We start from the raw sequence: 24,456 nt of genomic DNA, 5'->3' as shown, positions 1-24,456 counted from the left end.
GGATTTCCAATTCTTTTAATTCGAAAAACACAGGACTCCTAAGCTCGGCAAATTCTAAAGGAAAATCAGCGTGTATTTTCATGGGCACGCTTTCAGACTTTTATGCGTCATAAATGCTTATAGTCATCTTTCGTAACAGATTGTTATAATGTGGAATTCAATTAAGGGCAAGGAACCCTTCATCGCCTATCAATTTTAATTAAACTCGGATACGGAATTGTTTCTCTGACTGTAGGATTTTCTCCGATGTCATTTGGGAACGTTAATTAATCGGAATGTCATAAAATAAAAGTCGCAATAATTGGGTTGAACGACTGCTGGATCGAAAAGAAAATATTGCGTGGGAAGAACAATTATTTAGTCGTTTATTTCAATATGCCGAGGTGTTATGTCGACCTGAATGTCGAGGATTATTGGAGATTGATCGGAAAACACTTTTAATTAGTCTTATTATGAATAACTCATGACCGTCATTTAGAAGATACGTGCAAAATGTTCAAGAAATACTCCGCTCAACAATTGATATGGATCACGTATATATTTTCGTAGCTTTTGTTAACATCTGTTTTACATGTGTTCTTTTGAGTTGTTTTTATCATTTTTTTTCACTTTATCAAGGACCTTCTCTCTGAAATTGATTAGTTGTAGTAGGCTGCAGAGGGTGGCATGAAATACTATGTGGTCTTTAGTGCTAAACCTGTTTTTTTCTCGTTTGAACGCATAAGTTCGATTTGAATTGAAGAAATTGAAGCAGTTTGATGCCAAGAAGAGGTTTGACTCTTGTGCTGCTTGACCAAATCATTGTATAAAGACCACATGTGGTCTTTATATATTTCTAATCAGAATGATTCAATTTGCATGTTCGTGTTTCAAAAGCACAAAGGCAGGCAGAGCATCCTAGTATATGATGAGTTTATGCAGAGTTACTAAGAATTAATACCTAACAAAGGGACCAATCTGATTGGTAGATGGCGTTCACATGATTTCCATCTGCCCTAAAATGAACCTAAAAATCCTACATGAACCCAGTATGAAAAAAAAATCATAATTTTCAATCAAACATTTCTCCTGCCACCCACTCACCAAAGTGCGAATTATTTTCCCTTCAAACGTCAAGAAGTTTGCGAGTTCTCGCCATAAATCCCTTCAAATTCCCACTTCTCGCCTTCGGCTTAGAAAAAAGTTCCCGAGCCTACTCTCCACCCATTCATTCATTCAGTTTTTCATTTATTTATGACTCCAGTGATGAGAGCGAAAGTTAACTCCACTTTCAGGCGCTAAGTAGCCCCCGGAGTTTCCACCCCCACCCCTAAATCAGCTTTTGGTAGCGATCTAAAAGGCTATAAATTACATTCGGCGTTTTCCTATATTAGGCGGTTTCCTTGGTTGTTTTGTGTCGAAGTTTCTATGCGAGGAAGGGTTTTGTGGAACGTTGTTTTGTTTGAGCAACTTCTAGACGATTGGAAAATTGGCTGAAGTTTTGAAACTGGATTTGGAGTTTGATCCTAGCGGGGATTAGGAAGAGATATTATGATGTTTATAATGGCTTTGATAAAAAATTAACAATCAATTAGATTGAATGAAATTTCAGCCGGGACAATTACAGAAAGTTATCGCAAAATTGGTTTCTGTGGCAGGTACAGGGTGTACCAAATTCGATGTCCAGTGAGGGTATCTCTGAAACTAGAATAGCTAAAGCAAAACCGATGACACATTTCCTAGCTCTTTTTCAGAAAAATAAAGAATGGTGAAAACCGTAGCCTCCTACGATTCTTCGTTTTTTAGTTATCAGCAAAAATTCAGATTTCGATGATTTCGAGAAGTTCTCATTACTTTTTGTAACAGATCTGAAACTTGAACCTTCTACAGGCACTTTTTTACGTAGAATCCACTGACGAGCTCAAAAAGTTTCTAGATTTCGAATTATTAGTGGAAATTTTGTTTTTTCAAATTCAAAATTTTATTGAATTTGCTATTTTTGAATTGGAAAATATCATTTGTCAGTAGATTCTACGTATAAAAGTGCCTTGTTGTTGTTAAAAATGGTTTGAGTCAGATCTGTAACTGTAACGAAAAAGTTATGACAGCTTCTCGAAATCGTTATTTTTATTACAGTTATAAGCAGAAGCTTATAACTCAAAAACGAAGGCTCGTAGGAACCTACGGTTTTCACTATTCTTTCTTTCTTTGAAAAAGTGCTCGGAAACTTGTCATCGGTTTTGCTTTAGCTCTACCAATTTTCGAGATTCACTCACTGGATATGGAATTTGGGACACCCTGTACAGGGTGGGCAATATTCGTTGTCTACTGAGGGGATTTCGAGAACTATAACTGCTAGAGGAAGACTTTTTTTCTGACTAATCCAAATCTGAAAGCACAACCAACCTATCATTTCTAGATTTTGAGTTATAAACAAAAATTGAGATCTTGACGATTTCGAAAAGTTCTCATAACTCTGTTCTGTCTTCTAAATTACATCTTCTTAGGCATTTTAATATGTAGAATCTACTGACAGAAGATTTCTTTCCAATTAAAAAATAACAAATTCAATAAAGGTTTGCATTTGAAAAAACGAAAGTTTGCCTAATGATCCTAAATAAAAAAATATTTTGAGCTCGTCAGAGGATTCTAAGTATTACAGTGCCTGTAGAAGGTTCAAGTTTCAAATCTGTATCTTCAAGGACAAAAAAGTTATGAGAACTTTTCGAAATCGTCAAAATCTCTACGGAAAAACCATAAAAAAATTTCTTTGCAGATTTCAGTGATTAAATATTTGTCTATTTCTTCTTTCATTTTAACTGACGGTTTTCTGAAATTCACAATACAGGTCGAGTCTTCGCCTTGTACATATATTTTAGCATAAGATTCCTGAGATCCTTTCAGAATCTTTTTCAAATCGGCTTTGTCGAAAAAATTCAATTCAGAGTTAGAATATCTCCATTGTTATAACTTCATTGATGTGATGAATCTTTTCCGAACACAATATTCCACCCACATTGTCCAGTTTCCTTATTATGACAGTTAAATAGCATAGAAACACCAGAAATTGAAAGAACTCAACTCTCCAAAGTGTATTAACGGAAGTTTTCAGATATATCTAGCGGTTATTCGCTGCTTAATTTGTGGCAGGGTGTGTCAACGATGTTTAAAGACCTTATCTTCAAGATAGCCCTAAAGAAAGAAGCCCTAAATGCTCAAATCTGATTACTGTGACGATGACATTTTCCTCCACGAAAAAGTACTGGTGTACGAGCTGCAAAGCCTTGTGCATTCCGGTCCAAATCATGCCGACTTATAACTACAAACCCTAAGGAACACTCAGAGTTCTTCCGGATCTACTTGCCTCCATCACAGCCTCAGCAATAACTCTTAGAAATTCGTCACTCTCTGCCTCAATATGTACTCGTACTGTGTATTGTTGGTAAAATAGTCCTCCACATCTACCAGGTTCTAATATCCGTACCAAACTCAACTCGAAATCGAAGCAAAAAAACCGCATGTCGGATTTAACCAGGGAACGTCTTCCCAGACAAGCAAGAAGCGCAAAAGTCCACTTTAAAACCTCATTAGAGCTCCGAACAAGACAAGATACGTATCCAACAACTCCAGGACACCGAGAAGGGGATTATTAAACTTATCTAATAAAATGCACTAGATACATCGCCCTTGGTCCCTTCAAGAAAAGCAATTTGTCAGGCATCTCCGCCAATTTCAATTAAACCATCAACTGTTCCAGGTCCGACGCGTATTTTTTTCCTTCTGTCCGTAATTTACAGTAGCGTCGTCGACGTCGAAAACTTCCGGGGTTTTGGCGAATTTGGGTTATCAAAATGGAGTAAGGGGGGGCGTAATGAGATAGTGCAGCTGGGAGATATATGGGGGAGCGCTTAAGCATCAATTAGCCGAGGATTGAAATGAGTTCTGGAGTTAATGCAGTTGGAGTTGGGAGGAGGAACAACGATGGAGGTGGGATAAGTTTCTCGTAAAGTGCGTCATAAGTGGCATTTTGACGAGGTTCCTTCTCCAGTGTTGTTCGTGTAAGGCTCAGTTGGAATTGCAGCCTAAATCAGCTATCATCTCTTTGAACTATCAAGGCTTTTTGACACAAATAATGACAAAGTAGGCGTATGCTCACAGCTTGTTGTTGAATATACAGTATGAGTCTCTAACATCCAATAAATTTCGGCACAAACGATGGCCTTGAGGAAATTTCAGCTCACCCCATCTTTTTGGGAATTTTTCGATGGTCAATTGTCGAGTAGTTTTTCTTCCAGAAAAATTATCGTAGATCTAAATGTGATACATATTCTGAAGGAGCAACTCTTTAAGTAACAAATCTGAGGATTTCACCCATTTCAATACAACCGTTCAGTCTTGTGGAAGTTTCAGCTGACCCCATCTTTTTGGGAATTTTTCGATGGTCAACTTTCGAGTAGTTTTTCTTCCAGGAAAATTATTGTAGATCCAAATGTGATACATATTCAGAAAGAGCAACTCGTCTTGTGATAAATCTGAGAATTTCATCCATCTCGGCACAACCGTTCGGTCTTGAAGAAGTCTCAAGTGAAATTCGCAATTTTTGAAAAATGCCATTTCTCGGATGAAAATCCAAACGATAGGAGATAGGCTTTCAAAATTGCTCGCAGTAGATTCAGCGTGTTCGAAAACCTCTATTTTCATGCCAAAATTTCAAATATCTGGTCCAGTTTAGGAGAAAATAATTTTTTTTGTTTTTCCACTTTTCATTTTCGTGTTGACTTCGAGGAGCTGTCTGGAGTGCAATTCTGTATTGAATCATCAACTGTTTGGTTTTCTAGAATCTTCAAAACAAACTTCATGCACTCCATATCCTAAGACAGTAATAGAACATCCTGATTTTCAGACAGAGTAGAAAATATTTCATTTTAGGGGGGTCTAACCCCTTGCTCATTTTTGACCCAAAAAATCGAGATTCTCGAAATTGAGTTTTTGTACTAGGGTGGAAGCCTTGGCAATGCTGATTATGGAACTGGATATCCCAATTGGATCAGGCAAGTATAACAGGAGATATCGCAGATTGAAAATTGCAATTTTTGAAAAAATGCCATTTCGGAGATGAAAATCTAAAAGAAGGGAGATAGGCTTTCGAAATTGCTCGCAATAGATTCAGCGTATTCGAAAACCTTTATTTTCATGCCAAAATTTCAAATATCTGGCCCAGTTTAGGGGAAAATAATTTTTTTTGTTTTTCCACTTTTCATTTTCGAGTTGACTTCGAAGAGCTCTCTGGAGTGCAATTCTCAAATGAATCATCAATTGTTCGGTTTTCTAGAATCTTCAAAACAAATTGTACGCACTCCATATCCTAAGACAGTTATAGAACATCCTGATTTTCAGATAGAGTAGCAAATAGGTCATTTTAGGGGGGTCTAACCCCTTGCTCATTTTTGACCCAAAAAATCGAAATTTTCGAAATCGAGTTTTTGTGCTAGAGTGGAAGCCTAGGCAACGCTGATTATGGAACCGGAAATCCCAATTGGATCAGACGAATATAACAGGAGATATCGCAGATTGAAAATTGCAATTTTTGAAAAAATGCCATTTCGGAGATGAAAATCTAAAAGAAGGGAGATAGGCTTTCGAAATTGCTCGCAATAGATTCAGCGTATTCAAAAACCTTTATTTTCATGCCAAAATTTCAAATATCTGGCCCTGTTCAGGATAAAATAATTTTTTTTGTTATTCCACTTTTCATTTTCGAGTTGACTTCGAAGAGCTCTCTGGAGTGCAATTCTCAATTGAATCATCAACTGTTTGCTTTTCTAGAATCTTCAAAACAAACTTTATGCACTCCATATCCTAAGACAGTAATAGAACATCCTGATTTTCAGACAGAGTAGCAAATATGTCATTTTAGGGGGGTCTAACCCCTTGCTCATTTTTGACCCAAAAAATCGAAATTTTCGAAATCGAGTTTTTGTGCTAGAGTGGAAGCCTAGGCAACGCTGATTATGGAACCGGAAATCCCAATTGGATCAGACGAATATAACAGGAGATATCGCAGATTGAAAATTGCAATTTTTGAAAAAATGCCATTTCGGAGATGAAAATCTAAAAGAAGGGAGATAGGCTTTCGAAATTGCTCGCAATAGATTCAGCGTATTCGAAAACCTTTATTTTCATGCCAAAATTTCAAATATCTGGCCCAGTTTAGGGGAAAATAATTTTTTTTGTTTTTCCACTTTTCATTTTCGAGTTGACTTCGAAGAGCTCTCTGGAGTGCAATTCTCAAATGAATCATCAATTGTTCGGTTTTCTAGAATCTTCAAAACAAATTGTACGCACTCCATATCCTAAGACAGTTATAGAACATCCTGATTTTCAGATAGAGTAGCAAATAGGTCATTTTAGTGGGGTCTAACCCCTTGCTCATTTTTGACCCAAAAAATCGAAATTTTCGAAATCGAGTTTTTGTGCTAGAGTGGAAGCCTAGGCAACGCTGATTATGGAACCGGAAATCCCAATTGGATCAGACGAATATAACAGGAGATATCGCAGATTGAAAATTGCAATTTTTGAAAAAATGCCATTTCGGAGATGAAAATCTAAAAGAAGGGAGATAGGCTTTCGAAATTGCTCGCAATAGATTCAGCGTATTCAAAAACCTTTATTTTCATGCCAAAATTTCAAATATCTGGCCCTGTTCAGGATAAAATAATTTTTTTTGTTATTCCACTTTTCATTTTCGAGTTGACTTCGAAGAGCTCTCTGGGGTGCAATTCTCAATTGAATCATCAACTGTTTGCTTTTCTAGAATCTTCAAAACAAACTTTATGCACTCCATATCCTAAGACAGTAATAGAACATCCTGATTTTCAGACAGAGTAGCAAATATGTCATTTTAGGGGGGTCTAACCCCTTGCTCATTTTTGACCCAAAAAATCGAAATTTTCGAAATCGAGTTTTTGTGCTAGAGTGGAAGCCTAGGCAACGCTGATTATGGAACCGGAAATCCCAATTGGATCAGACGAATATAACAGGAGATATCGCAGATTGAAAATTGCAATTTTCGAAAAAATGCCATTTCGGAGATGAAAATCTAAAAGAAGGGAGATAGGCTTTCGAAATTGCTCGCAATAGATTCAGCGTATTCGAAAACCTTTATTTTCATGCCAAATTTCAAATATCTGGCCCTGTTCAGGAGAAAATAATTTTTTTTGTTTTTCCACTTTTCATTTTCGAGTTGACTTCGAAGAGCTCTCTGGAGTGCAATTCTCAATTGAATCATCAACTGTTTTGTTTTCTAGAATCTTCAAAACAAACTTTATGCACTCCATATCCTAAGACAGTAATAGAACATCCTGATTTTCAGACAGAGTAGCAAATAGGTCATTTTAGGGGGGTCTAACCCCTTGCTCATTTTTGACCCAAAAAATCGAAATTTTCGAAATCGAGTTTTTGTGCTAGAGTGGAAGCCTAGGCAACGCTGATTATGAAACCGGAAATCCCAATTGGATCAGACGAACATAACAGGAGATATCGCAGATTGAAAATTGCAATTTTTGAAAAATGCCATTTCGGAGATGAAAATCTAAACGAAGGGAGATAGGCTTTCGAAATTGCTCGCAATAGATTCAGCGTATTCGAAAACCTTTATTTTCATGCCAAAATTTCAAATATCTGGCCCTGTTCAGGAGAAAATAATTTTTTTTGTTTTTCCACTTTTCATTTTCGAGTTGACTTCGAAGAGCTCTCTGGATTGCAATTCTCTATTGAATCATCAACTGTTTGGTTTTCTAGAATCTTCAAAACAAACTTTATGCACTCCATATCCTAAGACAGTAACAGAACATCCTGATTTTCAGACAGAGTAGCAAATAAGTCATTTTAGGGGGGTCTAACCCCTTGCTCATTTTTGACCCAAAAAATCGAGATTCTCGAAATTGAGTTTTTGTGCTAGGGTGGAAGCCTTGGCAATGCTGATTATGGAACTGGAAATCCCAATTGGATCAAGCAAATATAACAGGAGATATCGCAGATTGAAAATTGCAATTTTAAAAAAATGCCATTTCCAAGATGGAAATCTAAACGAAATGAGATAGGCCTTCGAATTTGCTCGCAATAGATTCAGCGTGTTAGAGAACCCATATTTTTATAGCAAACTCTGAGATATCTAACGCCGTATACAAGAAAATAGAATATTTTGTCTTTCCACTTTTCATTTTTCAAAAAAGATCAAATTTATGTCATTTTTGAAATGGCAACCGAAATACTTTTAAATGAAGGGCTTGTTGTCATCAAGCTCACAGGGTTGATAAAAATTGATTGAAACCAACCGTATAAAATGTCCGAGTTCCCAAATCCCTGGAATAGGAATCATCCCGATCCGTAGAAACTGAACACTACGATATATTTATATCTCCGATTTTCAAACAAACCACAAGATTGATTTCTATCGATTCTTTGTCGCCAAAACATGTCAAACAGTATGCTGTCGCCGTTCATCCCATATTCCCGGATTGCATCAGAACTTTGGGAGTTACAATGTTGGAACTTAAACGTTCCAGGTGAAATGTCATATTCGTTTATGTTCCTTGGAGAACTGCTAGATTTCAACTTGGGCAATCTCGCTGTAATGTGACATGTCTTTTATATTAACTGCTGTAATTACGTTAGCTGGTAAACATATAAATAACTGGTGCAGAATCGGGATTAAAATTAACTCGGCCAGTTGGTGAAATCTGTCGTCATTGTTACAGTAACTTATTGTGTATTGGGAGATAGATCAGCTTTTGTTTGAAATAGTTTCGACACAAGTATTGATGCTGAACAGCTGATATTTTGGCATATTGTCAGACCGGTGATCAATGTTTGGATATATCAGCTTGATTCGATTCTAGGCTCCATAAAATTGAGAGGTAACAATAGGGAATTTAAGTAGCATAAACATACAGCTCCACAAAAGTTCAGAAATTTTGCAGACTGTTTCAGAGGTTTCCTTTTTTCAACAAAGAGTATGGCCTCCTCTAAGATCAACCACAGCATGAACACTGCATTATTTGCAGGGTAGGATGACTTATTTTTCAACACAAGGCAGTAAGAAAAAACTTCCCTCATCCCCCTTTGAACAGAATTTTGCATTTATCGATTCATAAACGATAAAAAAGGCTATCCTCAAGTTTACAATCTACTTCCCTCACCCGTCATATTTTATTGAGATGAATCTAACATAAAAACTACGTTCAAAGTACCAGTTGATGTAAACATGTAAACTTTCTTAATGAAGGTTATGAACTGAAATATAGCATATTGATTAATGTCCCATAAATAGTAAGGTAAAGATGGTTCAGGCGAATTTCTTTATTCACAAAACTTACCGGGTCGAATCGTTTTATGGGATTCCTACAAATCTACATCTTCCTTGATCTCACTCGACATTTCACTTGAAATAGTCTCCCCTGATGTATTTACCTCATCTGCTTGAAACATTGTTTCAGTTCACTCCATCAAAAGTACGCAATGTAAATAAGACCATCGAAATAAGATTTATTTATGAATCGTACAACTCCCTCCTTGTTGGATACAGCAAAATTGACTTGTTCAAATATTTGATGGAGTTGAGGAACTAGAGATCTCACTGTGAAGCATCTAAAAGTTGATGAACGGTTGGTGAACTGTTTTAAGGCAAGTTTTTCTGCTCATCCTGGGTCCGATACACTCGGTTTTCAACGAAAAATAAATTGTTACTTCAAATGGAAAATGAGTAGAGAAATGGTGAAGTGAAACTTTCTACACGATCTGATCTGATTCTTTGAATTGGTTCATCCTGTATATCGCAGATTGGACGCAGGTACAACATGTGGGCACAACTAGTAATGAAATAAAAGTATATTTAGGTACTTTTTCATCTGACCGTATTTACATGGTAATCATCAAATTCCAAGGCGAAATTAGCAAGAGCAAAATGCATTCTGGTGAAAATTCGAGCCCATAAATTCAGTTCTAATTACCAAGCATCGGCCGTAAATCTTTCAAGAAAGGCGATTCCGATGGTAGGAACATTTATTCATCCAGTATCTCGTGTAGCTTTTCAAATTCTCATGAAAAATGGTGACAGTATGCGGCGTGGAGCGTAGATCAAACGTATGATATTTAGTATGGTGTTTTTTAGGTTTCATGCAGATGCATGATGTCTTCTTTGTGAATAATATCAACGGGCGAGGGTTGAATATGATTAATTTACGTTTTGGTGAAAAATATTGGCCTAGATTTATGCCTTCGAAATATTCTGCAAATCGGTGTGAAAGGCATTATGTATCAATCCCAACTTTTATTGATAAACTCGTTGACACAATGCCCAATCGAATAGAAGCAAAACGAAGAGCTAAAAGATGACCCACCAGGTGTTAAACTTTGTTTTAAAGGTGTTTCTAGCGGACTCATATCTCTTCTATTATGTTGTTGCTCTGAAGTAGTTGCTTACTGTTGCCAATTTCTAAACGACCACTATTTTCAATAAGTTTTTCGTTTCAGGCAAGGCAGTTCCATTTGTCGAGCTCACAGTAGCCCATGCTTCGGTGTTGACTATCCTAGCTATAAGTTTCGAGCGATACTATGCCATTTGCAAACCTCTAAAAGCTAGTTATATCTGTACTAAAGCAAGGGCGTCTCTCATATGCCTTCTTGCTTGGATCATTGCTGCCGTCTTCACCAGGTGAGTATTTTGCCTTCCAACATGCATGATTTACTTATTTCGGGTATATATTACTACAAAACTTGGTTATCCTAACACTAATGTTCAATAAATGACATGTTCTTCACTTACGGAAGTAAAAAACTAGAGCTTCACATACCTCTATATTCGAAGCACAAAAAAGGTCATTTTTACAGAGAAAGTCAGAATCAAATCGAAATTCAGGAAATTCAGCGTAAATCCATTTTCCATAAGGATGGGTTTTATATTGAATTGATTCCTCCCCCTCATATTTCATCACACAAAACGTAATTATGAGTTTTATGAAGGCATCAACCGATCAATTGTTGTAATATATACCCGTATCGGAAAAGGTGTATAAATGGCGTATAAAAAGTGATCACCATCATTAGCGGCGTATAATGATAACCTTCCTTCAATGAACGCAATATCAGACAAAATGGCAAAAAGCACCTTGTTTACAAGCAACCTTCGCAGTTGTATGGATTATATTAAATGCAAAATTTTGCATTTTATCTTCTTCCTTGAAACTCAGACTTACTTTTGGATATTTAAACACATTCGATGTAAAAACGCTTCTAAATTTTCGATGTCAAAGTGAAACAAAGAAGCTTGAGCGTTTTTGTAGATGTTGAATATTTTTGCATTCGACATTGAATCTAAAGGACTCCATAATTTTTTTTCTGAGACTCAATTCCTTCCTGTATTCACTGTCAGATATTTTGTATTCCTACTTATTCCTATGTAGCTCTTTGTATCTATATTCTCAAGAAGTATAAAATAAAGAAATTTGATAAAGATTGACTGAAATATATTTTTTTTAAGTTTAGATTTGTTAGTGATTTATATGAACCCAACGAGCAGTGTAGAAGTCATTGTCACTCGTATTTAATTTTATAAGAATTTGCACAATTAATTCCCAGAATACATAGAGATGTGTAAAAAAAAGCAGAGAATATTGAACAGAATATATAAGCTATATGTTTTCTGATAATTCATTTTATGTTTTGGTTTTTGAAATAGATTATTCATATCAAAACTTGTCTGAGCATTCTGTCCTTTCTGGTGATCATTGTGGAAATTATTCATTCTACACTTTAGGCAGGCTGCACACTGACGAAACTGGTTTTATGAAACCGGTTTTATGAAACTAGTTTCATAAAACTGGTTTCATACTCGGCAGTACACTGACGCAACTGCCACATAAGCAGTTTCTGAGATGTCGTCGGATTATGAGGATGTTGTAGTGTTGTGGTGGTGGTATGGAAACAGAAAAAAGAAGCGGAAGTACTGGGTTCATCCCCTAATACAGAACAGATGTCACAGCAATTATGTAGTGGGCAAAAAACTGCATCAAAACCCAGTGAAATTTCAAAATTTTTATCGAAAGTCGGAGTCTGCTTTTAATCACTTGCTACAGTTAGTAGGTCCCCTTCAGGCATCGCTTTTTGCTGCAAATATTAAATACACAACTCACGCCAACGGAGGTTTACAACAAACTGTAGTTACATGCAACCGTGCTAGCGGAGTTGCGTGAAATGCAGTTGCGCAACGTTATGAAATTATAGTTTCTTAAAACTCAGTGTACTCATCTTTCAATTTTCTTATCAACTGGTTTTACGAAACTTGAGTTTCATCTCTCATGAAACCGGTTTCATGAAACCAGTTTCGTCAGTGTGCAGCCTGCCTTAGGCTCACAGTTTCATATAATGTTATGAAACCCTATAGGATACTTCATAGACGTGGTGAAAAGAGTTCAACCCTCCTCCAAGTGTTATTATGTGTATGATCGTGCAGAAAGATCGTAATTGTTTATTCCAACCTCTCGTAATAGCATAGACTCTTCCAAATTTCCTGGGGGAGTTTTCTAATAAAAATTCGTATGCAAATATATAGGCGGGACAATAAACTTCGTAGGTCCTTCGTACCTTATTGCAGTATCGCACCCACGTACTATCTTACGTGAAATGTTGGTGATCACTTGTGCATTATATTTATTTATTGTTGAATTAGTTAGTTTTGGCTGTAAGACTGCTTCAGTGCATGCGTTTGAAATCGAGTTGATTCTTGAAGCTTATGGATGAATTTTCTTTCTTCACTCTACACTTCACTGTTTTATATTTTTATTTCGCCACAGTTTACTTTTTTTTACACTTCATCACTGTTTTTCAGTATTTGTATATTTTTCGGTAGGACAAATTCATTAGAGATATTTATATTGTGCTTTGAAAGACAATATTTGTAGGTATTTGCTACTAGTTGTATAAACTGATTAAAGAGCCTCTTTCAGGATGATTAGATTGGCTTTAAAATGATTCCCCATCACCTGATGATTCTTAACCTGATTGCTAATAGGTGTTGGAAGATATAAGACTTAGAAAGTCCAAAAAAAAATTTTACTCCGACAAGAAGCGAAATATCAGCTCCAACCTTTGGGTGCTCACTGCACTGAAAAATTTACGTCCAGTTGCATAATCAAATTTAAGGTCACTTTAAGCTTCCTTTACTGTCACTTTTAGTAGGGTTAAAGGAAACTTTAAAATTGAAGGAACTTTAGGTTTGATTATGAAACCGACCTTTAGATCTTTCAGATACCCTAAACAAATGAAATCAGGTGAACCTAAACAGCTAGCAAAATTTTGAAAAAAAGGCCCTTCTCTGTCTTCTCGAGCTAAAGCTAAAGCATTTATCACTGAAACATTTATTACAGCGAATCTGCAACGTATCTATACCTTTAAAAAAAATGTTTCTTCTTGCTCTGCAAACCAGACTTCCACAGCTTTTATTACCTCCCCGTTGGAAGAAAATTTACAACCTTTTGAACTTTTTTTCAGTTGAGGAAAGAGATGATATTCGGATGGAGCCAAATCTGGTGAATAAGTGGGGTATTCTAGTAATTCAAACCCAAAATCACGAATTTTTTTGCCTGGAAACATAGGATTTTTGAGCAGGGGCGTTGTCCTGCAAAAACAAAATATCTTTAGATTGCTTTCCGCGTCTTTTCTCTTTAATTTTTTCCCGTAGAGTGGTCAGTAATATCGAATGGTAATCTCCGGTTATTGTTCTACCTTTATCCAAAAAATCAATCATGATTACTCCATGGCAATCCCAAAAAAATGAAGCAAGAACTTTTCCAGCAGATTTTTGGACACAAAACTTCATAGGCCTTGGAGAACCAGAGTGTCGCCATTCCATCGATTGTTGTTTTGTTTCTGGATCGTAGAAATGTACCCAAGTCTCATCCATAGTAACAATTCGGTTTAAGAAGTCTACATCGTTTTCAAATCGATCACAGATCGTACGCGATGCTTCTACCCTTGCACGCTTTTGGTCAACTTCCAAACATTTTGGGATCCATTTTGCAGCAATTTTTCTCATGTCTAAATTGACGTGAACTATATGATGAACGCTTTCGTATGAAATATTCAGTGCTTCAGATATCCGTTTTAGCCCAATTCGACGATCTGATAAAATCATGTCATGAACTGCATCGATATTTTCGGGGACTGACACAGAAACTGGCCTTCCCGATCGGTCATCATCTTCAATGGAAAATTTACCTCTTTTGAAGCTTCAATACAATTTTTCACGGTCGCATACGAAGGACATTGATCACCAAGGGTATTAAGAATATCTTCGTGAATCTGCTTATCTCTTAACCCTTTTAAATACAGGTACTTGATGATGGCTCGATAATCCAATTTTTCGATTTTCACAATTTCGTTGGACACCTTCTTTCTTTTAATTCATTGCGTAATTCTGGTTTATTTTTTTGATCTCAAACTTCACACTGACACTTCTAATGAGTTATTGTTCGTTGCTATGGTAACGCAATATTTTTCTTATGCATGGAACTGGTCTAGGCTAACTAGATATAAATACATCCTCTTATATCGAAAACTGTCAGAATCTGGTTAATAATCCCAACAAATCTTCTCTTAATCTATTTCAACCCTTACTGAGCAACCCTTCACTACTTCGTATGAAGTAAGTAAAAGTTTCCGTCGATCCCCGTAACCTGGAACGTCAAATCGTCCAAGGAGCAGACACATAGACTCTCACAAGCGATTAACTTCCGCATATTCATGTCCACCTTTCTCTTTCATTACGGAAAAAGGAACGCGGGAGAAAGGAGCAAGGTGCTACAGTCGACAAATATCCCCCGCAATGAGTTCTTGGCACCCCATCAGCCCGGTGTAGGGGTCGACAGCCCCGTTTTCTTTTCAGGTTCTTCAGAAGGGGCACTTCCATCCAAATTAACGGAGGGGATGCACTCCGGCGCGGCGGTTTGTGTAATTGGGGGTGGTTGTGTGCAGCTTCGATTTCGTTTTGCCGGGGGTAAATTCTGATTAAACGATACCGATCGTGGGAACAATAGGATATTGGACAGATTTGTTGTAATGGGATATTTTAAGGCTCTATTGGTTTAATCTTTCCATTAATCTCTTTGGAGATTCTGGACTCGTGCATAAAGGAAAGAATACTGCAAAGTTTCACATACTGACGAGGATATATTGAAATCTGGTGAATAAGGGGGGTGTTCTAGTATACTGCATTCAAATTTATTTTAGCAGTCGGTTGGCCATGAAATAATTTTCTCAAGTTTTTGTAACTAGAACGGAGTAAGGTTTGCGCTCATGAAATGTCGTTAATGTCATAACGCCGTTGCCACAACTAATATCAATTTTTATTACGAAAATTCCGAAAGTGATTGAAAAATGAGACAGGGTTTCAGGAAGTGCTATTTAGAATTCAGGTTCGCTCATTCAACCCTTCTAAAATCCACAATAAGTCAGACGCTAGCGAACATATTCAATGTAAGAGAATTTATACAATGTTTCATCTGAATCTAAATGACTTATATTTCAGCTGGATATTTCCACAATCAGAAAGATTGTGAATGAAGAGGATGACAAAGAATTTCCTTCTATTGGGAGACCCAAAAAAGCGGTGGCATTTGAGAATTTTATGTTTGAGTGAATTAATGCGGAAAGTTTACTACAGGATTTTCGATAAATGTCATCGGAGAATAAGTTCCCTAAAATGGATTTTTCTATTTTTCATTTGACTTGTCCTATACAATGTAAATGTCTTAAGGTACTAATAAATACCTAATTATAATTATTACATCAATTTATCAAGATGAATAGCCACAAATACGCGCAAGTTGCCCTGTTACTTGTTTATTTATGTGAAATTTTTGTTCAACGGTGAAGTTGCATCTTAACTTGAAACTTCCTTCAATTCCTTTTACTTATATTGATGCAAAATAAATTTTGTTGAAGAATTTAACATTCTTGTAATTATCTGTTAATTACTTCGGGAGATACCCATTTCCAACCACTGCATCATATGCATTTCATCTTCGGGTTAATATTTTTGAAATCTACAAATGATGTAAGCCAAAGAAGATAACGAACATTAACTCTCCTCAAGCTAGTGCATATTATGGTATTATACTGATCTCTTGTATGTTCCATGCAAATAACTGGATTTGGTATGCCTTCAATCAGTTTGTATAAACTTCAATTATGTGTTCGTCACATATTTTCCGAAGAGATTCGACTTTGTGATGAAATACGTAATAACAGAAACTTTTACGTAGAACGGGCAACATAGCGTTGATTTAAAACCCAAAAATGTTTTGACAAGCGTCATAACCCCACATTTTTCTACTATACAGAGTGAAATGTGTCAAATTTCCATGGCCAACCGACTGCTAAAATAAAATTGAATGAAGTATAGGTTTGTTGACTATTAGAGTATAGAAGACCCAACCAAATAAAGACCAATCACATGATTCCCAACGATGTATAAATTAATGACATCGTGCATTCCGAACATCGAACACTGCAGAAATTGATTGGCCAACCTTTGCTTGGAAGATATCAAAACAAGATCTACCATGATCTGTGTCGAACTACTGGTTGTTTCCCGAGACAGAGGGCTTCACATTGCCATCCAGGATCAAGTGATTCCAAGAAGGAACTATATACCAGGATATATTGAAAAATTCTTAGCCTACCCAACAAAATTTCAATGTCAAAATATTTTATTACTCAACATATTCTCCTCTTTATTGGATACATTTATAACAGCGAACCTGCAACGTCTCTAGACCTTTAAAAAAAAGTTTCTTCTTGTTCTGCAAACCAGACCTTCACAGCTTTTATTACCTCCTCGTTGGAAAAAAATTTATTACCTCTTAAACGTTTTTCCAGTTGAGGAAAGAGATGATAGTCGGATGGAGCCAAATCTGGTGAATATCTAGGGTGTTCTAGTAATTCAAACCCTAAATCACGAATTTTTTGCATGGCCACATGAGATTAGTCTGCAGGGGCGTTGTCCTGCAAAAACAAAACAACTTTGGATAGCTTTCCGCGTCTTTTCTCTTTGATATTTTCCCGTAAAGTGATGTCGAATAGTGATTTCCGGTTATTGTTCTACCCTTATCCAAAAAATCAATCATGATTACTCCATGGCAATCCCAAAAAACTGAAGCAAGAACTTTTCCTGAGTGTCGCCATTCCATCTATTGTTGCTTTGTTTCTGGATCGTAGAAATTTACTCAAGTCTCATCCATAGAACCAATTCGGTTTAAGAAGTCTACATCGTTTTCAAATCGAGCACAGATCGAACGTGATGCTTCTTACCCTTGCACGCTTTTGGTCAACATTCAAACATTTGTGGATCCATTTTGCAGCAATTTTCCTCATGTCCGAATTTACGTGAACTATATGATGAACGCGTTCGTATGAAATATTCAGTGCTTCAGATATCCGTTTTAGCCCAATTCGACGGTCTGATAAAATCATGTCATGAACTGCGTCGATATATTTGGGGACTGACAAAGAAACTGGTCTTCCCAATCCCATCTTCAATGGAAAATTCACCTCTTTTGAAGCTTGCAGTGCAATTTTCACCTCTTAACCTTTTTAAATACAGGTACTTGATGATGGCTCGTTAGTCCAATTTTTCGATTTTCACAATTTTCATAAAATTTGATTGGTTAAGAAGTCACAACAGTGGATTCACACTTCATTTCGAAGATCTTTCAAACTCATTGACAGAAATGTTCAATTCGAGACTTTTATGTCAGTATTTTGGCAAAGAACTCTTCTGATCGTCTTATTTTATTTTATACAGAAATAATGAGAAATGAATCAAACTGAATGTTCGAATTGGACTCCTTTCGCTTCTATACAATAATACAAAAGCGAATCGTACTTTTAACACACGTTTTGAAGGACTTCTGGTGTTACTTGATGGCCTTTCTGAATTATTATTTCTCGTAAGTCTTTGACAGATTTCTTCATTTATTTGAACTTTTATGAAACTCGGGACTTTTCTCCATCCTTTTCCAATCACACCTTCCTTACTCTCCGAAAGTTACCCCCAAACGGCCCTTTGAAGAACTTCACAATCACAAAGAGGGTTAAAAGAAGCCAAATTCAATCATATCGATACAACACCGACCCAAATGAATACCTGCGACAGAAAAGGCGAAGCAATAGGATTGCAAATTCTAAATTGAATTCGCAACAGGTGATTCAACAGCTATTCCTCCTCAAATTGAAATAATAACCTTGCGACGACGTTATAATAACCTCCGAATAACCCCCGTTTTCAATCAGCCCCGATGGAAATCGAATCCAAGATTTCAAATCCCATACCCCCAAAAGCCCTATAGACCGCCAGCAATCGGGCAAACACAATCTTGGTTCTCCATTCTGAAATTGCGAGAATTGATTATGAGAGGACTTTTTGAGAGATGTTATAGATCGCTGGTTGAATCTATGTACCTATACAGGGTGAGTCTTTGACTCGTGCAAATATCTCAACAATAGATTCTTGAGGTCAAAAGAAACACTTTTTATCTTTATCATTTTTTCCGATTCCGCTGTGATAACAAGTTATAGCCATTTCAAGTTCTCATAATGAGCTGTGCCACCCCTGAAAAAATAAAATTACCTTCAGAATAACTAGCTTTAACTGTGACACTACACGTATCACATTCAGGGTTTTTAATGACATCATTTATTGCGAAGGTTGATTTGTCATACATTATCCAAAGCTCTCTGATCCAGAAGTTCTGTAAACCATCAGCTGCAGGTGTTTTCCTCCTTATATCATTATGATTATCCCTTAGAATTAATGAAAAAATGACTAAGTGAGAAATTACACTGGATTAGGACATAAATGAAGATGCCAGCAGATTTTAGTATCGTATTATAGTATAGTATACTTCATTCACTTTTATTTTAGCAGTCGGTTGGCCATGGAAATTTGACAAATTTCACTCTGTATAGTACGAAAATGTGGGGTTATGAAGCTTGTCAAAACATTTTTGGGTTTTAAATCAATGCTATGTTGCCCGTTCTATACAAAAGTTTCTGTTATTACGTATTTTATCACAATGTCGAATCTCTTCGGAAAATATGTGACGAACATAATTGAAGTTAGTTACATACAAACTGATTGAAGGCATACCAAATCCAGTTATTTGCATGGAAAATACAAGAGATCAGTATATCATAATATGCACTAGCTTGAGGAGAGTTAATGTTCGTTATCTTCTTTGGCTTACATCATTTGTAGATTTCAAAAATAATAAATCGAAGATGAAATGCATATGATGCAGTGGTTAGGAATGGGTATCTCCCGAAGGAATTAACAGATAATTACAAGAATATTAAATTCTTCAACAAAAATCATCTTGCATCAATGGAAGTAAAAGGAATTGAAGGAAGTTTCAAGTTAAGATGAACTTCACCTTTGAACAAAAATTTCACATGAATAAACGAGTAACAGGGCAACTTGCGCGTATTTGTGGCTATTCATCTTAATACATTGATGTAATAATAATAATTATAGGTATTTATTAGTACCTTAAGACATTTACATTGTATAGGACAAGTCAAATGAAAAATAGAAAAATCAATTTTAGGGAACTTATTCTCCGATGACATTTATTGAAAATCGAAAGTAAACTTTTCGCATTAATTCACTCAAACATAAAATTCTCAAATGCCACCACTTTTTTGGGTCTCCTAATAGAAGGAAATTCTTTGTCATCCCCTTCATTCACGATCTTTCTGATTGTGGAAATATTCAGCTGAAATATAAGTCGTTTAGATTCACATGAAACATTATATGAATTCTCTTACATCGAATATGTTCGCTACCGTCTGACGTATTGTGGATTTTAGAATATCAGGGTATAACTATTTGAAAGAACGGACCTGAATTCTAAATAGCACTTCCTGAAACTCTGTCTCTTTTTTCAATCACTTTCGGCATTTTCGTAATATTAATTGATATAAAATCTGGCAACGGCGTTATGACATTAACGACATTTCATGAATTCCAACCTTACTCCGTTCTAGTTACAAAAACTTGAGAAAATTATTTCATGGCCAACCGACTGCTGAAATAAATGTGAATGCAGTATAGCTTTAACTGTGACACTACACGTGTCACATTCAGGGTTTTTAATGACATCATTTATTGCGAAGGTTGATTTGTCATACATTATCCAAAGCTCTCTGATCCAGAAGTTCTGTAAACCATCAGCGGCAGGTGTTTTCCTCCTTATATCATCATGATTATCCCCTAGAATTAATGAAAGAATGACTAAGTGAAAATTACACTGGATTTCGACATACATGAAGATGCCAGCCTTGACATGTTCATAGAAGTCTCAGTGGCTGTTCTGTTCGCTTCCTTCCCATACCCATTTCAATATTCCAACAGATCGTGAAGACAAATAGCTCAAAGATCATGTACATAATCTCCATCGGTGCAAACTATCGACGTTAAATTTCCCACTGCATTAATAGACACATAAAGTCTGCCATTCGGGCACGGTTTCAGAGTTCGTTAACCTGTTCGAATTTCGCGCTGAGGAATCGTTAACTTTGTTGCGAACATTGTCAATTTGGCATGGTTTCAAGCAATCATCGGGGATTGGATGCAGCCTCAGACGTCGCTAAGACTTTTAAAAGGCTTGACCTATCCAGGGGACAGATGGTGAATCGGAGATTGGTTCTAAACTGTGCGGAAAGTTTATATGGGTGTGCGTGACATCCATAAATAGGAGAGGAAGGGTCTCAAGGAGGAATAGATGAGGATCTGGAGTGTGGGGTGTTATAGGAGGAAGATTGAAACTTGTGGAGTGGGTTTTCAGTTGTGATACATTTGCTAGTCGAAAATTGTTGTTTGTTACAATATAGTACGTGACTTGAGTTATAGTAGAAATATTTTTGTTACTCAAGAAGAATCAGATGACACTTGTTGATTTTCGTATCAGCGTGGTATATCTTATTATTGTATTCTTCGCCTCACTGATATAGATGTTCTTATTCAGCAGAAAATATGTTGTGGCCAGCCTTAAAAGCACACATTTGGATCACTTGTCAATCCTCACTTGGGAGACCCATGGTTTCTGGAGAAAATGTCAGATCTGTTAACACCATAGACGATTTTCTGACTGATTGAGCTTGAAATTAGAGCGAAAGGTCGAAATAGTAGCTACTCTGAAAGGCTCCAAATTATATCTTATCCAAACTAAGCAGAATGCAACAAACCCTGTACCAAGATACGAAGTCAAGGGAAACCTTATCAGATTTAAGAGGGATTCTAGGCATTTCCAAATTCGTTTGGAGATGTGTCTAACACACATATGAGGATGTATTGAAATCTAGTTACCCTAGACTAGTTCCATGCATAAAAAAAATATTGCGCTACCATAGCAACGAACAATAACTCATTAGAATTGTCAGTGTGAAGTTTGAGGTCATAAAAGTAAACCAAAGTTACGCAATAAATTAAAAGAAAGAAGATGTTCAACGAAATCGTGAAAATCGAAAAATTGGAGTATCGAGCCATCATCAAGTAACTGTATTTAGAAGGGTTAAGAGGTAAGCAGATTTACGAAGATATGCTTAATATCCTTGGTGATCAATGTCCTTCGTGTGTGACCGTGAAAAATTGGTCTGCAAGCTTCAAAAGAGGTAAATTTTCCATTGAAGATGATGACCGATAGGCAAGGCTAGTTTCTGTGTCAGTCCCCGAAAATATCGATGCAGTTCATGACATAATTTTATCAGACCTTCGAAATGGGCTAAAACGGATATCTGAAGCACTGAATATTTCATACGAACGCGTTCTTCATATAGTTCACGTCAATTTGAACATGAGAAAAATTGCTGCAAAATGGATCCCCAAATGTTTGAATGCTGACCAAAAGCGTGCAAAGGTAGAAGCATCGCGTTCGATCTGTGCTCGATTTGAAAACGATGTAGACTTCTTAAACCAAATTGTTACTATGGATCCGACTTGACTTGGTTACATTTCTACGATCCAGAAACAAAGCAACAATGGATGGAATAGCGACACTCTGGTTCTCCAAGACCTAAGAAGTTTCGTGTCCAAAAATCTGCTGGAAAAGTTCTTGCTTCATTTTTTTTGGGATTGCCGTGGAGTAATCATGATTGATTTTTTGGATAAGGGTAGAACAATAAGTGGAGATTACTATTCGACATTACTGACCACTCCACGGAAAAAAATTAAAGAGAAAAGACGCGGAAAGCTATCCAAAGGTGTTTTGTTTTTGCAGGACTACGCCCATGCACACAAATCTCATGTTGCCATGCAAAAAATTCGTGATTCAGGGTTTGAATTACTAGAACAACCCCCTTATTCACCAGATTTGGCTCCATCCGACTATCATCTCTTTCCTCAACTGAAAAAAAGTTTAAAAGGTCGTAAATTTACTTCCAACGAGGAGGTAATAAAAGCTGTGGAGGTCTGGTTTGCAGAGCAAGAAGATACATTTTTTGTGAAAGGTCTAGAGACGTTGCAGGTTCGCTGTAATAAATGTGTCCAATTAAGAGGAGAATATGTTGAGTAAAAAATATTTTGACATTGAATTTTTGTTTGGTTCTATAGTAGACTAAGAATTTCTCAATATATCCTCGTATATCACGTAAAATTCTGGATATTGTGTCCAAGTGAGTCTCGAAGAAACATAAAGCTGTGACGTACTTATCGAAGAAGTTCGATATTTAAATCACACAAATTCTTTTCAGAAGGTTCAGACATATGTCTGCGTTAATTCTGTCCATTTAAGAACAACAATACATTCCATATTTGGCCACTTTCTTAATATGATACCTGCAAAAAAAACTCCCATACTCAATCAAGTCCTCAGAATGCAAATTCCTCCAGAACACTCATTAGCGAAGAGAAATCGTAATAAATCTTCTCGGTATGAAAAGATAACTGACGATGCTGTCTGCGTAAATTAGCCAAGTCGCTCTTCTACCAAAAGCATATCTTGCACCGATAAATAGCTCTTAATGAGGAAGCCAAATACGTTGGCACTACAATAAGAGTACAACTGAATGTCTGCTATCTTTCGGCCCATCGGAATTCTCCGAGAAGGCATTCCTGACATTGTTACAAATGGCTTCAAGATGAGCATCGATTTTGCTTATGCTTACTTGTACCGAGGATAACGAAAAAGTTTGTTCTAACTGAGATAGACCCACAGTGAAGCAGTGGAGGTTCCAGGAGTTATTTTGGAGGATGCCATAATTTTATATTTGAAATTCTGTCAGGTGTTTGTTGATATAGAATAGGTTTATCTTTATATACAGGGTGTCTGTAAATAAATGTGAAGGGCTTAGGGAGATCATTCCTCGATGAAAATAAGCAGGGGTAGTAGATATTTCGAAATCGACCTCCTTTCCAAGATACAGCCTTTTTCTGCGATGATGAGTTGACACTTTTCAATTTTTTTTACGGGTTCTAAAGAGCACTGAGTCGTAAAACTATACATAATATGAAGCACTTAGTAGATGTTACTCACACAATTTTTTTAGATCTAATAACTTTATTATTAGGGATTGAAAATAACAACCCCTTGTGGTTTTCCTTCAAAAATTGTTTTCGTGGGATATATTTTCGAAAAATAAAATTCTTTCACGGTTTCCCATTCAATTCTAGAGAAAAAAGTCTTTTGCAGAATTTCGATACAGTCGATACTTCTCTCGGAATAAATAAAAACTTGCATGCAGTTGTGATTACTGTTCAGTCCATTTCATCGTATACAGCTTGTAAGTTTTAATTTATTCCGAGAAAAGTATGGTCTGTATCGAAATTTTGCAAGAGACTTTTTTTGTCCAGAATTGAATGGGAAACTATAAGAGAATTTCATTTTTCGAAAATCTATCCCACGAAAACAACCAAAGGCTTTATCTTGGAAGGGATGTCGATTTCGAAAAAAAATTATAGGACTACCCCTGCTTATTTTCATCGAGGAATCATCTCCCTTAGTCTTTTGTATTTTTTTACAGACACCCTGTATAAATCTCGAAATTTCTTCAAGCTCTTTGCAGTGGCAGTTTTGGGAGTGATGTTGGGTGGAGGCATCATAGTTTCAAAGAAACCTTTTTTACTCCCACTCTATCAAAACGTATCGTCAAATCCAGCTTCTCCTGATTTCCCAAACGATCGAAACAATCCATTCTCGACTTGGGAAAGTTTCATTATCCGAATTATCCTGTTCGCGTCTCAGATTAAGCTGTTACCTGAATTTTCCTAGCGCTTACTAGGGATGCAACCCAAAACTTGGCAGATAAAGTTGCCTCAGGCCCGAAGTTTTCTTTGAGCTCCATAACTTTTTCATGTACAGTCGGAAAAGCGTAATTGAAAACCGTGTTTCCCGTGGGATATCTGCTTTGTATCGGATGGCATCGTTT

At 36.5% G+C, this 24,456-nt stretch overlaps 1 protein-coding gene across 2 annotated transcripts in view; it reads left to right on the top strand.

The window, feature by feature from the left end:
- LOC123313042 (QRFP-like peptide receptor) overlaps nucleotides 1-24,456 on the top strand; it is a 104,635-nt gene that overhangs the window by 70,209 nt on the left and 9,970 nt on the right. For both annotated transcript variants that reach the window (XM_044897730.1, XM_044897729.1), the window contains exon 3: nucleotides 10,513-10,693. In XM_044897730.1, coding sequence (XP_044753665.1) covers nucleotides 10,513-10,693 — 181 coding nt within the window. The remainder of the gene's footprint in view (nucleotides 1-10,512; nucleotides 10,694-24,456) is intronic.

The sequence above is a fragment of the Coccinella septempunctata genome, chromosome 5 (genome assembly GCF_907165205.1).
Source record: "Coccinella septempunctata chromosome 5, icCocSept1.1, whole genome shotgun sequence".
In the NCBI taxonomy this organism is placed as follows: Eukaryota; Metazoa; Arthropoda; class Insecta; order Coleoptera; family Coccinellidae; genus Coccinella; species Coccinella septempunctata.
This window is presented reverse-complemented; position numbering and strand designations above follow the sequence as displayed.